The 16,047-nt window shown below is 36.9% G+C and overlaps 1 protein-coding gene across 2 annotated transcripts in view; it reads left to right on the top strand.

The window, feature by feature from the left end:
- The first annotated feature begins 362 nt into the window (after nucleotides 1-362).
- Nucleotides 363-16,047, top strand: part of LOC111584929 (oxysterol-binding protein-related protein 10) — a 101,078-nt gene continuing 85,393 nt past the window's right edge. Inside the window, exon 1 of one of the 2 annotated variants that reach the window (XM_055017942.1) lies at nucleotides 363-940. In XM_055017942.1, coding sequence (XP_054873917.1) covers nucleotides 660-940 — 281 coding nt within the window. In that variant the 5' untranslated portion in view covers nucleotides 363-659. The remainder of the gene's footprint in view (nucleotides 941-16,047) is intronic. The other variant, XM_055017941.1, reaches the window with a different exon arrangement.

Here is a 16,047-nt window from a genome sequence, read left to right as displayed (position 1 = left end):
ATGGTAAACTATTCTGCTATAATATTTATGATTTCAGCCGTAAAACACATCTAAGGTAGTGAATTTTCATTAAATTACGCACATTTTTACTCCTCTAAAGGGTTTTGTGTTCATCTCCATGCACCATCCTTGTAATCTTGCTGTAAATGTTCTGTTTTTATGCAGGTTTTGCTTTTACATTATCGTACAGTGTCTTGTGTGTATGTGTGTGTGTTTGTGTGTGTCTGCCTAAAACATGACTCATCTGAGGCTTTTCCTGCCTCTCTTTTTCGCTCTACTATTTTTTGGTAGGATGATGTGTATGATAGGATCGCATTGTAATATCCGGGGGCAGGTCCACGGCGCAGAGTGGGCGTGTCCTTCCTAGCAGGGAAACGCTGGAGGAGACCCACATTGCCTCACACGGTCGCGCACTGCAGAGGAGCGAGCAGGAGCCACGGAGGAATATGTCCGCGTCGTTACGCACCGAGGGACGCCAGCGCAGCGCAGTCAGTGCGTCCCCGCTGCCTCTGCTCTAGTCCCGCACACTCACTCCGCTGTTTGCACCACTTATGATCTGCTGAGAGCTTCCCTGCCGCCTCTCCTGGTCCATCCCCGTCCCCTCCTCCCCTCTTCCTGCTCCTCCTCCTCCTCCTGCGCTCCGCCGTCCCGTCGCCAGGATGGACAAGACGCTCTGCAGTCCGCATCCCGGGACCAACAAAACCAACTCCCCGTCCTCGGAGCTCCGCGGCGGCTCGTCGTCGAGGAAGCCCGGCGGCCGGAGCGGCTCCCACAGCCCGGGCTCCGGCTCCTTGGGCGGAGGAGGAGCTGGAGGCGGCCGGGGCAGCGCGGTGCTGGGGAACAGCATGAATCCGCAGCAGCAGCAGCAGCAGCGCAGGAGGCAGCAGCTGGAAGGACTCCTGAGCAAATACACCAACCTGATCCAGGGCTGGCAGAACAGGTAGGAGCTAGAGGGTCGGTTCGCTCCGGGTTCAGGTGTCAGCTCGGGCTTCGTGTTGTTATTTGCCCCGTCCACATTGCACTTTTACCACCACGTCACTGTGAGGAGGGAGGAGGGGGGAGGAGGTGAGGGGGTTCAAAGCTCACCAGCTCATAGGCCTGATAGTGATCCACTGTATTCACTGATAAATGCGAAACAGGTGACTGAAATTACGGGAAAAAGCACCATTCCATCCTGAATCTGTGTCCTGACAAACTCTTCAGTCATTATTGAGGCTGCAGGCAGTGATCAGAGGCTGGAACAGCAACTATATCGGGCATTTCTGAAGAAAAAAATACTAAAAATCAGTATATTTGTTGGTTTTCTTGGTCCTAAAAGTGCTGAAATGAATGTATTTGGATTGGTTGGAACAATCTGGTGTCGGTAGAAGTTTTGAAGGGTCATTTTTACCTATGTTTGTGCCGACCAAACACTTGCAATTATAATAATAAAAATAACTGTATTTATATCCATTTTTTAAAACCAGAGTTTACAAAAACTAAAGAAGAACAACAGATCAGTCCAAACATGGTAAAAGAGTTAAAAAAAAATGAGTACAACAAAAGCAGATAAAATAAAGTGCCACGTCTAGGTGAGGGAAAGAACAAGTGTAAAAAAAGAAAAATGGAGAATAAAACCATCAACACAAGACTGAAAATGATAATAATAGTAGTAATAGTAAATAAGTAAAATAAATATATGACGGTAAAAGACAAAGTGAAAATGAAAGTAAAAAAATAAACATTTAGACTTAGACAACAAAAATATTTTTGAAATGTAGAAATAGACACCACCACACAAAATCAGTCCTATAAAATGGATTTTAAGAAGTGATTTAGTCAGGAAAAAAAACATAATTAACTGGTAACAGCTAAAATAGCAGTTATAAAATATAGTTGCCGATTAATTGTTGCAGGTGGCACTTTCTCAGCCAGAATTAAAATATGTTGGTTTATGTCAAAAAATATCAGCTGTTATGTTGTTTTTATTGTAATTGTTTAGGCTCCAAGTATAACAAAACCTACAGAATCAAAAATCAGAGTCCATTTTATTAGTTTTATTCCTGAGTAGTTTTTCACATGTGATGAATCTGAGTTGGTGTTTTGGTGAGAAACATTTTAAAGGATAAAATAACAAAAAGTCAGTAAACTGTAAGTCGACACCAGTGAGCTGCAGCTAACATTTATTTCTGCCACTGATTAATCTGATTAGAACTGTTTTGATTGAGTTTATTTTTATCTGATCGGGACGATGCATTTCAGCAGAGCTCCGATAGAAAGCATGAAATAGACGTGCAGAGTTTATTGCACATTTTCAGTCTGTAGCTGAGATTATTATTATTATTATTTTGTTTCATTTTTGGTCCTTTTCAGTCTGTTTTGTGGTCATTTTGTGCATTTTTGTGGCCGTTTTCAGTCTGTTTATGATAATTTTAGGTGTCTTTGTGGTCATTTTGCAAATTTTTTTTAGTTATTTTGTGTGTCTCTCGTCATTTTGCATCTTTATATGATGATTGTCCGTCTCACTGAGTCATTTTATGTTTTTATCAGGTCATTTTGTGCGTTTTTGCGATCATGTTGTGTCTGTTTATGGTTGTTTTGTGTCTTTGTGCTCATTTTGTTTCTTTTTTTGGTCATTTTCAGACTGTTTTGTGGGCATTTTAGGTCTTTCTGTGGTCATTTTGCAATTTTTTTGTAGTTATTTTCTGTGTCTCTCGTCATTTTGTGTCTTTATATGATGATTATCTGTCTCACTGAGTCATTCTGTGTTTTTCTGTGGTCATTTTGTTTAATTTTTTGTCATTGTGCATTTTTATGGTCACATTGTGGCCCTTTTCTGTTTGTAGTAATTTTAGGTGTTTTGTGCTCATTTTGTATGTCTCTGTCTCTCATTTTGCTGCTTTTTGTAGTTATTTTGTGTCTCTCTTCATTATGTATCTTTATTTGATATTTATGCATCTCATTGAGTCATTTTGTGTTTTTCTCATTTTATGTCTTTTTCAGCCATTTTTGGGTCAGTTTGTGTCTCTCTGTGGTCATTTTTGGTCATTATCAGTCTGTTTGTGGTCGTTCTGTCTATTTTTATGATAATTTTGTATGTCATTGAGTCATTTTATGCTCCACATGATGTAATTTCCTCCTGAAGAAAAGACTGGCGAGACTCCAAGGCTTTCTTAGTTATTTAGCATAAAATAGTGTGTGAGTCAAGTGTCAACAGGTTTACTACAATATCTTTATAAATAACATTCAATTATACTCAATTGTATATATAATATTTAGAAAAATCTTTCTATAAAAATGCCATGTGGTGTTTGGTTCTAGGCGGCCATGTTTTCAGGCGGCCTGAAAACAGCAAAAATGTCGACTATGATACATAAAGTTCCACAACTATATATTGACCAAGAAAATATTGGAAAGTGCATCAGAACTTCAAGTCTTGTTGACATTTCCAAATGGTGTATAAACTTCAGTTCACCTCTTGCGGTTGTTTTGCTTCTTTAAATCTATCGATATTATTCCGTCGTCCTGCTGCAGCCGCTCTCATACTGAAGCACACAATATCTCAGCGGTGGAGATCACAGCGGTGCGTTATTGTGCCTCATGCAGCATTTTTGGGTTCACTTTCTGCCTCGTCCGTTTGACTCAACTCAAACCAACACTGAGAGAGTTTTCATGAGTGAGTTTTTAATTTCAGATTTCTGCTCTGGATCACACTTGTTGTGAGCCACGTATGGAACATCTGGTTTTTTCCTCCTTTCTGAGGAACAGAAAGCCTTTTCTTGTGAACTTCCTTGCGCAACATGAATTATGTAGCGTTTTTGTTCTGCAGCTTTAGTGTGATTTGGCAGTGAAATGAGTTCCTTTCGAGAATAATAGTCGGTTGGAGCGTCCCGTTGTGGCTGCAGAGGAGGAGGCAGTTCGGCCTGGATGCTGGTTGTGTGTGATCCGGGCTGGAGGCCGGTGTATGTGGAGGGGAGGAGTAAAGAACGGCTGCTCCACCATTAACCCTCATGTCATCCTGCGGGTCAAAACTGACCCATTTTAAAGTTTGAAAATGTGGAAAAAAATATATTTTCACAGTGAAACTTCAGATGTCCACATTTTCAACATTTTTGGGAAATCTTTGAAAATTTTTTGGTGGAAAAAAAGAAATGTTAAAAAAAATGTTTCTGAAGAACATTCACAAAAAAAAATCAACCAAAATCCAGTGAATTTTGGTAGATTTTTTGTGAATGTTCGTAAAGAAAATATTAGAAGTTTTACTGATATATATATAATCACTTTAGATATTTTTAGGATTTTTTTGGAAGATTTTTACTCATTTTTTGAAAATATTTTCTTGCTAAATTTGGGAGATTTTTTTTGAAATAATGCTTTTAAGGGAAACTTTTGAGGAATTATTGGAAAAGGTTTTGCAAATTTTCAGAAATTTGGGGATTTTTTTTGCTGAATTTTTGGATTTTTTTCAGACAAGGAAACAATATTTTTTGGTGCCTGTAAATGAGGACAACAGGAGGGTTAAACAGACAGCTGGATGATGCACTGAGCTGCATCCTGATACTCACCCACAGGAATACCTGCATAAAAAAAGACTCTCACACTCACTTCCAAGACATAAAAGTGATTAAAAGAGGCCCGATGTTCTCGTGGGATTTGTCGGACGTACAGTCACCTGAAACCGCATTAAAATATATGTATTTTATTTAGCCTTTATTTAACCAGGTCGGTGCCGTTGAGATACAATGGCCTCTTTTTCAAAGGAAGCCTGGCCAAGACTGCTGCCTAAAAATAGACAACACCAACTCACACAACAAAATAAATAAAATGCATGCTAGATAAAAGCAACAGGATTAATGATTGACATTAAACAAGTGTGATAAGTAGCTGCTGCAAAATCTTTCATACGGTTTTTATAAGTTCCAATGGTGATGAGTTCCTTCAGATTCAATGTGTTCTGCAGTGAGAATGAACCTTTGGCACATTTAATAAGTACAAATCACTGGAAAGAAAACAGTAATTGTTGTGAGTTTTAGAAATGTAATCAGATAAATAATGTGGAAGTAGATTGGTTTGTAATTTAAACAGATGTGACGCTGTATCGTGTGCAGGTTTGTGCTGCTTTCAAAGCCAAGCCGACATCCTGAGAGGGATTAACAGGTTGGATTGTGATGCTACCTGTCCCATTTGTAGCTTTAAAGCAGAGATTCTTTTCAGTTGACCTGAGCCTGTGTGGACACAGATAGCGAGCAGCGACTAAAACATACTGAAAATTTAGCTTGAAACTGAGAAGCCTTTTAGTTTGCAGTCAGATCAGCTAAATCTCAAGCACAGATTTACCACAAAACCAGTCTGCTGATGCTGTTTTAAATCACTTTGACCACTGAGTCTGATGTTAAAGCTAGTGACGTGAGTGAATGTACAATTTGGCATCATTTGAATGAATATTTTTACAAGCTTTTTCACTAATTGGGTCATTATATAATTAAGAGACTTTTGAAGTCCATGGAATATATCTTGCATACATTTTTATTAAAAGTAAAAAAAACCAAAACAACAGTTTTTATGTTCATTATGATCATGTCTTTACAAATTCCAGAATTGTTTATTATGGAAACAATCACTTATTACTAAGAAATGACTGGATATCACTAAAATGTCAACTATGCTACAAAAAGTCCCGCAATTATATATTGACCTGTCCAGAATGACTTGAAAATGATCCATAGTTGTGGAAAATTAGTCCAGAACGACATGAAATTTGTCCTAAATGACTTGAAAATTATCCCAAAGATATAAAAATTATCTAAAATGACTCAAAACTAATCTAAAATGACTCAGAAATTATCAGAATTTAATGCACTTGCCACTGCTCAGCAAGCGTTCCACAGATACAAGATACACCGATCAGTCACTGACAGGTCAAGTGAAAAACATTGATCATTGTTGACATCCAGCTAAACATTGGTGCAGATCAAGCACATCTCATGGTAACGGCATTTCCAGACAGATAGATAGATAGACAGATAGATTTTTAATCCCGAGAGATATTCAAGACAGTTACAACCTTCCCCCAGCAGGACAATGCGACCTACCAAACTGCAAAAAAAAAGCTCAGAAACTGCTCGAGGAACACGACCAAGAGCTCAACGCGTTGAACTGGTTTCAAAACTTCCCAGATCCCAATCTGAGTGAGCATCTTTGTGACGCCCTGGAACGAATCCAGTCCACAGAGGCCCAAATGATCCACTGCCAACATCCCAGTGCCAGACACCAGTAGAGGTCCTGTGTCCATCTCCTGACAGCTCTGAGGTGTTCTGACACCACAGCATGAACCTACACAGTATTATACAGGTGGTTTTAATATTCTGGCTGACTGGTGTTTGTTAGCAAAATTAAACACTTAAATGGTCCACAGAATGTTCTTTTAAATATTCTTTTTAATCCAATGGGAAGTCCTTAACAAATCGGGGAATCCAGACTATAAGCCGCACCACTGCCAAAATCTAATCACTTGTGTCATTTCTGACCTTTTCTGAAAATTTCATCCAAATCCGTTAGTCTGTTTTTGAGTAATGTTGTGCACAGACAGAAGGATTCATGTACGCCGATCGTCCCAAAACTCCGCCATGTTCCTCGGCGGAGTTAAAAACAGAAGAGTCCAGACAATCCCTCCTTCCTCTGGTCGTGTTCAGTGTTTACTACCACCCACAGTCAATATGTGTAAGTGCCTCCAGGTTTTAAATTGAGAGACATATGAAGGAGACGAGGCCGTGCCCCGGTGGAAGACGTGTCGGAGTAATTACAGTTGTCAGCAGCATTCCAGTCTTCATTACGTGGAGGAGCAGAAAGTGTGTGATTGGCAGGTTGTGTGTCGTGGTGGGCAGCAGACCAGAGTGGAGCTAATTCTGCCACTGTGTGGGCGGCCATGTGTCAGTGTGAAGTGCTGCTACGTTGTGTAGGTGCTGTGTGTGTTTGTGTGCAGAAAATGTGCTGGGTGGACATTTTTCTTTTACATATGCAGCGTGTTCTGTGAGGAGCCTCACCTCAGACTGGGCTTCAAAATGTATACGATAAAAGCTTTCATATGAGCAGATATGGATAATTATGGATAATTTTTGATGAAGACCAGCAGATAAAAGGTTCATTTTGATTTTAACCATCTTAATTTCAGTGGAACTACTTTATTTAGCAAAGCTTAGATAATCATTTTAATGTTAAAACAACAATGCAATGGCAAAAACACACACAAATAACAAAAAATACGCTAAGGATAACGGTATGATCTCAATTTAATATACATTAAATAAAGTAAAATGTAAACAAAGCCATCTTATAGCGCATCCCTGCAATCTAATCAATTGTTCTTTGAATCATTTCCAACGGATAAGTCCTGATAAGTCCACAGCGGTGGATTTGTAGTAGGATCACAATCATGGATCGACATCAGGCAGAATGTAGCTTTCACTTGTTGTCATAGTTACAGTGACGCTGTGCGTTGAGCGGTGTTTTTGATGATTATCTCAACTTAATAAAAAGAACTCAAAACAATTTCTGAATAAACTCATTTTATTATTGTTTAGCTAATTAGAAGGTGGTTGTTATTAAATCGGGACGGTTCTTTAGTTGACATTATAGTGATATCCAGTTATTTTTTATTAATAAGTGATAGTTTCCATAATAAATAATTCTGGAATTTGTAAAGACATGATAGTAATGAACATAAAAATTTTTTTTTAAACTTTAACAAAAAAAAAAAAAAAAAAAAAAAAAAAATGTATGCAAGATATATCCCATGGATTTCAGAAGTCCTTCAATTATATATTGACCCCTATATATTTACAGGGAGCTTGTGCTAAATGATCTTTCAAAATAAAATACTTACATATAGCATAATGCCACTGTCTAAACTGTCCCACTCTTGAAAACTGATAAAAATCTTATTTTGCACAGACAATGTTTACACTGGAAAGCCTTGTTGCATTTGCATCCAATGGGGCATCACAATAAAATGAGTCATGATGTGTTAATTCCACCACAGGAGATATGTGAAAAAAGCCCACAGATATCGGTATCGGTTGATGTCGGAATTGGAAATTGAGAGTTGGACAATATCGGCATATGGGTTATCGGCAAAAAAGACAATATCTGGCATCCCTAGTTATGGTGCTTCATAAAGGTTTAGTCTAGACTACTGGAGAGTTGACAAAATGATAATACTCAACACAAAACACAAATATAAACCCTCGTCTATATGCATCACATCTACAGCAATGGAACAATGGCAATATCACGTCAAGTACCAGCATTATGCAATCTGTGACAACAGATTCACTGCCTGAAATATGACAAAATAGGGACAAGTTAAATGTAATAAATCGAACCTACCATTAGATGTTAAGTTTAACTGCCTTGTTGTTTTAGTGCTGCAAACTTTTCAGCCTTAGAGCTCATAAGAGTTCAAGATTCAAGTTCAACCAGTCTTGATTTATTGGTTGCATGAGGCTAAAAGTGGGAACTTGGTGACTTTTCTGGCTTTTTGGGTCCATAATGTTCACTTGTGAAAGCCACTGAGACTTTCTTGCTTCTCAAGTTGAGCCCTGTTTTGCATCCACAGTTCAGAAAAACTATTTTGTGGATGTTTATTTCTTCTGTTTTTTACACTGGATTCCATGTTTTCTTATTGTGCAAATCAACTGTTCTCAAAAGTTTCTGATCTGTTAACATTTCCTGGCTATTTTCAGAGCAGTTTTTTAAAAGTTCAGTTTGAGAAAGTGGTGGAGGTGACACCAGTTCATGTGCCACACGAACTACACAAACCCATGACTGGATCTGACACAATTAGGACGACACTCATTGGACAATTCTGGGAGGTTTAACTATTATTTTGTAGCGGATAGATCAACGTCTTTAAAGAAGTGTCAAGGTTGCAGAGATACCAACCACATTTTCTATGCAGAACTTTCAGAACAAGATCCTAGAAAGCAAAAACAGGACCTTTAACCTTGAACCGAAGTAAGAGGTTTGTATCCAGGCAACTACATGCATGACTAATCTCATGAGTTTAACTAAATCTGTGGGGAAAATTGTTATTCAGGCACTGATTCTACCAAACAAAAGACTTTCTCATGATCTTATGGCCAGGTCGCCTGGCAGCAACTTCTGATAAACCCCCTAAAAAGACGCCCACAGCTTTGAAAATACACCCAAAGTTGTAGTAAACTGGATGCTGTATGCTTAAACCGTCACGTCTAACCACAACCTTTAATCTGAAGCTAAAATCAAGTCTCAGATCTCACCGGAAGTGAGGAACAACTCAGATTTCAAGTTGTATTGATGCACACGGAACTCATCTACTTAATGCTGCGCTAGAAGACCATTTGAAGATTAATAGTTTGACATTAAACAGTCTCTCAGACTGAATCATGTTCCTACAGTATAAATTACACACTGATACACTCTGAGAGCATGTTCAGTATCATGTCTGCAGTGATAAAGGAAAATGTGGTTGTGTGTCCGGCGACGATCACCTGTTGGAGCTTCAAGGAAGTGTGTTAATTCCAAATCACATGACCTGCTCATTTTGTTTCTCTGTGGTCATTTTGTGTCTTTTTTGGTCATTTTCAGTCTGTTTGTGGTAATTTTAGGTGTTTTTGTGGTCATTTTGCAATTTTTTGTCATTGTTTTGTGTGCCTCTCGTCATTTTGTGTCTATATGATAATTATCTGTCTCACTGAGTCATTATTTGTTTCTCTGGTTATTTTGTGCGTTTTTGTGGTTGTTTTGTGTGTCTTTTTGTTTCTTTTTAGGTCATTTTCAGACTGTTTTGTGGGCATTTTAGGTGTTTTTGTTTCAGTTTTCAGTCTGTTGTAATTTTAGGTGTTTTGTGGTCATTTTGTGTGTTTCTGTGGTCATTTTGCAACTTTTTGCAGTTATTTTGTGTGTCTCTGGTCGTTTTGTATCTATATGATAATTATGCATCTCATTGAGTCATTTTGTGTTTTTCTTTGGTCATTTGTGTTTTATAACACAAATTAACCAAATTGTAGAAGAATCTTTGTGTAAAAATGCCATGTGGTGTTTGGTTATAGGTGGCCATGTTGATTTTAGGCCTGAAAACAACAAAAAATTTCATACGAAAATTATTTAACTCAGTTTTTCCTGTTGAACCGGAGCAGATGCAGCAGGTTTCGCTCTCCTGTTTCTTTACAGTCTTGTTCTCAGCATCTGTTTATGCAGCTTCTGTAGGTTATTCCACATTTGTATGCAGATCACAGCATGCGAAACATTTATAGCACTCTCAATCTCCTTTTCCGACATCTCGTTGTGTGCTATGACGCTGTGAGCCCCGGTACACGTGTAGATCCTAAATCTACCTGTAAGTGAGCAGCAGGGTGGGGAGGACGATGTGAGGATGAATCATTTCTTTGCAGATGTGCTCCGTGGAAAGGAGCACCGCTGGGCCTCTTTGATCTGGGCTGGGAGTCGGAGTGGTGCAGCTCTGGTGGGCGTCTCTGAGGCAGAGGAGAGGAGGAAGGCTTACGGGCGTTAGCTTGGCTTCGTCTTGATTTTTTTTTTTGTCTGGTTTGGCTTTTGCTGCCGTTTTCTGAATTCGGTTCACTCATGTTTGCTGTCGTCACTCTGTCTTCGCTGTAGTTTACCTGTGGCTGGAGGAAAAAGAGGTTTTGCAGGAGGTGACAGAAGCTCAACTCACTTTTTTCCTTAACTTTCAATCATATCCAGTCCATCCAAGATTTCGCGGGCGTTTTTCCAGATTGTTGCAGCCTTAAAATGCTTGAATTCGTGGCAGCTTTTCTAAAAAACTGCGATGTAAGTTGCGATGTTTTAAGCATAGTTGTTGTGGAGACAGTGACAGTTGCTAAAAAGCTGAATTTTTTTTCCAGCTTTTAGAACATGTTTCAACATTTTAATTGCCACTATTTCTTCCTAAACTAGGGAGGCGGGCCAAAATTGTGGAAAAATTGTGGTGATTGGACAAAATTGCAAATTCGCGCAGAATTCACGGAGATTGGTTGAATTTTTGTTACTTGCTGCAATCAACATCGCAAATTCCTGGAGGGACTGAATATCATACTGTCTTCATCAGCATGAAGAGTGAGCTTTGGCTGAAATCTCCAGAACAAATAAAGAAATGGATGCTGCTCTTTTAATCTGTCAGGGATTGAATGATACAATGTAATCTTATTAGTTATGTTTAATTAGTGTAAAATCAACTGGTAATAAGAAATAATCCTAAAAATTCACCCTTTATATCTACAGAGAGAGCAGATCCTTTAGCATTAGTCCTCCATGTTGCACCACCATCTTTTTTTTCTAAAAATTGAACGCCTTATAACAGTTTTCAACTGTAAATCTTTGGATAACTTTTATATATATATATATATATATATATATATATATATATACACACACATATATATATGTATGTATATATATATATATATATATATATATATATATATATATATATATTAAAATGATTTTTCTGTTATGTTAAATAAGAGAGAATGACTAATATAATCACAGAAGAAAGTAATAATTTACAGTTTAACTCAAAGTTGTAAATAACTTTCATGTTAAAACTTATAATTTTACAAATAGTAATTTGTTCTGTTACAGAGTTTGGCCACGAAATTACATAATTTTTTTTTACGGTATTTGAATCAGCAAAAAAAAAAAAATCATTATTTAGCAGATAATTGCCATCATTCAGAAGAAAGATTATGTAACTTACAGTTTTAAAATGGTAAATGCTTTTTTAAAAATTTTTTTAAAATAATATTTTACAGATTTTCCCCATTTTGTTAATTTACGCATAATATTTAGTAAAATCCCAGCAGGTTTACTACAATATCTTTATAAATAACTTTCAGTTTAAATTTTACTCAATTGTATATATAATATTTAGAAGAATCTTTCTGTAAAAATTGCATGTGGTGTTTGGTTCTAGGTGGTCATGTTGATTTTAGGCCTGAATATAGCAAAAATGTCTACTATGATACAAAAAGTCCTACTATTATATATAGAAAAAATGTTTATTTTGATGTGAAATACGTGACATTGCTGGTGTCATCTGTCTGTTAAAGTGATTTTTAATGCTAATGTTCCTCCAGGCTTCATTTAACCTGACAGCTCCGTGTTTGCTTCATATTCAGTCCCTGGTGTGTCGGTTGAAGCAACGATGCATGAAAATGTTTTTTTATTTACAGGCTGCATCCCTGATGGATTTTAAAACTCATTTTGCTCCTACATCTCACACTGAACCCACTGATGCATTTTTGTATCAGTTTCTCCATTTGACATCATTAGAGAGTCACTCTGCTGCCAGTTTTATCGTCTGATGGTGCGACCAGCAGGAATGTGAACTTGTGGCTTGTTTAATTTCTGTTTGCGGGATTTGTATCTATTGAAAATATCGGGGAACATTGTTATGCAGATTATTACAGTTGTGTGAATTTTCCAATCTTTGTGCTCATTTTTTAGGTTGATCTGTTCAAAGAAGAACCACTTTACATTTTTTCACAGTTTATCCAACTTATTTTACTGTCTGTGCTTCTAGCAGATAGACTGAGATAATAAATCTATTAGAGTGATCTTAGAAGTTCTTAGATCTTCTCTCTTTGTGCTTAATCTGTCAACATCCAGTTTAGACTCTTTAAAAGTGACAAGAAACTGTTGCTCAGCACAAACTACAAACTTTTCTGTTGCTGCTTTTATGGAGAGTGACTCTGAGAGCAACACATTACATTTACTACGGACTAACAAAGATGCAGGTCAACTTACAAAGCCGATAAATAAGATAATAAGGCGAGCCAAATGTTCTGTATTTGTTCAGTCTGTACTTGTTCAGGCAGCAGGAGTCGAGCATCAAACACGTTTAAATTCTTGTCGGAAGTTGGTGGAGCTAAAAGCTGCTAAATGTTAATGTCTCCAGTGGTTTGGATGTCTTTAACCGTCCTGTTGTCTTCATTTACAGGCACCAAAAAATATTGTTTCCTTGTCTGAAAAAAATCCAAAAATTCAGCAAAAACATTCCCCAAATTTCTGAAAATTAGCGAAAGCTTCAGGAAGAAAATTCCAATAATTCCTTAAATGTTTCCCTTAAAAGTTTTATTTAAAAAAATCTCCCCAAATTTGGCAAGAAAATTCTTGTAATATTTCCAAAAAATTAGTAAAAATTTTCCAAAAAAATCCTAAAAATATCTAAAGTGATTCCATATATATCAGTAAAACTTCTAATATTTTCTTTAAGAACATTTAGATAAAAATCAACCAAAATCCAGCGAAATTCACTGGATTTTGGTTGATTTTTATGTGAATATTCTTAAGAAAGACTTTGAACATTTCTTTTTGTCCACCAAAAAATGTTCAAAGATTTCCCAAAACATTGAAAATGTGGACATCAGAAGTTTCACTGTGAAAATATATATTTTTTCCACATTTTCAAACTTTAAACCGTGTCAGTTTTGACCCGCAGGACGACATGAGGGTTAATACGACACAATGCAGCTTCAGAATCCTTTACTGATATCATTTAATCATCAAAAGTTGGCTGAATGTTGCTTCTTTGACATATATTTTATGACTGGACAAATGTCAGCCACATTGCTGCCAATGAGCGGCCTGATTTACTACCTTTTCTTCCCATGGCGTCCCTCGGAGCATTTTTTGAGAATTAACGGCCAAAAGAGCAGCGAGGAGACCTAAGTTCTGCTGACAGTCTATTTCCTGCAGCATCGATGTTAATGGCATTAAGAAACGGCAGGGCTTCTGTTGATGTGGACCAATGTGCTGGACTAAGCTCTTTGTACAGTGTAATTATTGTTATGCTGCTGATTTATTTGGATGATAGCTTTAAATAATGGATCAGGATTGGAGGGATCTTTGTTGTTGCAGATGTCACATGACACTTCAGAGGTTTGAGCCAAGGAGGGTTTGGATTAAACATCAGAGAGGACATGAAGGATGGTCCAGACAGATTAAAAAAAATGCAGGGGAATTTGTTTAAATCAAAGTCTACAGTATGTAATGGTTTTTGGACTGTTTTTTGATTAATCAAACAACTATTTTACAGATTGATCACTTGATGATCACTTAACCCTCATGTCGTCCTGCAGGTCAAAATTGACCCGGTTTAAAGTTTGAAAATGTGGAAAAAATAATATATTTTCACAGTGAAACTTCTGATGTCCACATTTTCAACATTTTTGGGAAATCTTTGAACATTTTTTGAAAGAAAGAAATGTTAAAAATGTTTTTTAAAAACATTCACCAAAAAATCAACCAAAATCCAGTGAATTTTGATGGATTTTGGTTGATTCTTCTGTGAATGTTCTTAAAGAAAGTATTAGAAGTTTTACTGATATATATGGAATCACTTTAGATATTTTTAGGATTTTTTTTGGAAGATTTTTACTCATTTTTTGAAAATATTTACGAGGATTACAAGGCCCTGCTCCACCCAGACTGAAACTACCCCAGATGGTCACTGATCCACTCCCATGTTTTACTGTAGGGGCAGAAAGTCTGGTTTGTAGGTTGTCAACATAAATAACATTAGATTTTTTACTTTTAATAAAAATGTATGCAAGGTATGTCCCATGGACTTCAAAAGTCCCTCAATTATATGTTGACCCAGTTCAGAAATATTCATGTCTATATCATCAGTTATGCAACTGTAGCTCGAAATGGTACAAAATAATCTCCAGATATCTCAGTGTGAGCTTTTGAGATTGTTTAACATCTTCTCAGAAAATTGCACTGTAAATAGTGATTATTTTTAGTATATTTTCCCTATAAAACATCCAGAATCTTTGGCTCTGTTAGATTTTTCTCTATAATAGAATCTTTTGAGGGCTTTGATATGCCTCATGAATTGTGAATTGACGCTGCTTAAAAAGAACTGAATTGAATGAAACATCTGGTATAAAAGTCTTGAATAGTCTTTTGTATTTTCTAACCAGATGGACAAACAGCAGCTTGTAGAGTCCAGTTTGATAAACTGAGTCGAGATGCCAAAACTCTGCATTAAGTCATCGCTCTGCCGTCATGTGCTCCACAGTAATCCAGTAGGAATGTTCACATGCAGGTTTGTGACTTTAGCTCATTTATTTAGTCGGCGAGCTCACAGTTTTTAATGTTTAGGATCTGTGCTAGCAGAAAGCAGAAAGACTCAGCAGCTGTAACGCCGTTTGTTTATTGCAAGTCATTTCATTACTGCAATAGTGACTGCAGTTTCCTCATATTGTGCAGGTTTTGTCGATGTGTTGCTGTTTTAACCCCATTCACATTAACGCTCCCGTTGTCCTCATTTACAGGCACCAAGAAATAGTGTTTCCTTGTCTGAAAAAAATCAGCAAAAAATTCCCCAAATTTCAGAAAATTTCCAAAACCTTCAGGAAGAGAGTTCCAATAATTTCTTAAAAGTTTCCCTTAAAAGTATTATTTAAAAAAAAAAATAAAAAAATTGGCAAGAAAATTCTAGTAAATATTTTCAAAAAATGAGTAAAAATCTTCCAAAAAACCCTAAAAATATCTAAAGTGATTCCATATATATCAGTAAAACTTCTAATATTTTCTTTAAGAACATTCACATAAAAATCAACCAAAATCCAGCGAAATTCGCTGGATTTTGGTTGATTTTTTTTTTGTGAATGTTCTAAAGAAACATTTTTAACATTTCTTTTTTTTCCGCCAAAAAAGGTTCAGAGATTCCTCAAAAATGTTGAAAATGTGGACATCAGAAGTTTCACTGTGAAAATAAATTTTTTCCACATTTTCAAACTTGTAAACGGGTAAATTTTGACCTGCAGGACGACACGAGGGTTAATGACGGCTGATTTTTAATGCAAAGCTTAAACTGTTCTGAACACTACATATAGGTTTCCTTTTATAGAACATTTCCAGTCTTTCTTTAAATCACCAGGCCTGATTTTTTTTGTCTGTTCCTCGTAATATTCAATTAGTGTTTGGGTTTGCAGTTGACATTTGGACTAATATTCACAATCCCGTGTTCTACTAGAATGCCAAGCTTTTTATTAAGACGTTTTA

The sequence above is a fragment of the Amphiprion ocellaris genome, chromosome 15, assembly GCF_022539595.1.
Source record: "Amphiprion ocellaris isolate individual 3 ecotype Okinawa chromosome 15, ASM2253959v1, whole genome shotgun sequence".
NCBI classification, from domain to species: Eukaryota; Metazoa; Chordata; class Actinopteri; family Pomacentridae; genus Amphiprion; species Amphiprion ocellaris.
The sequence above is the reverse complement of the archived record's forward strand: the minus strand, read 5'-3'. Positions and strand labels throughout refer to the sequence as shown.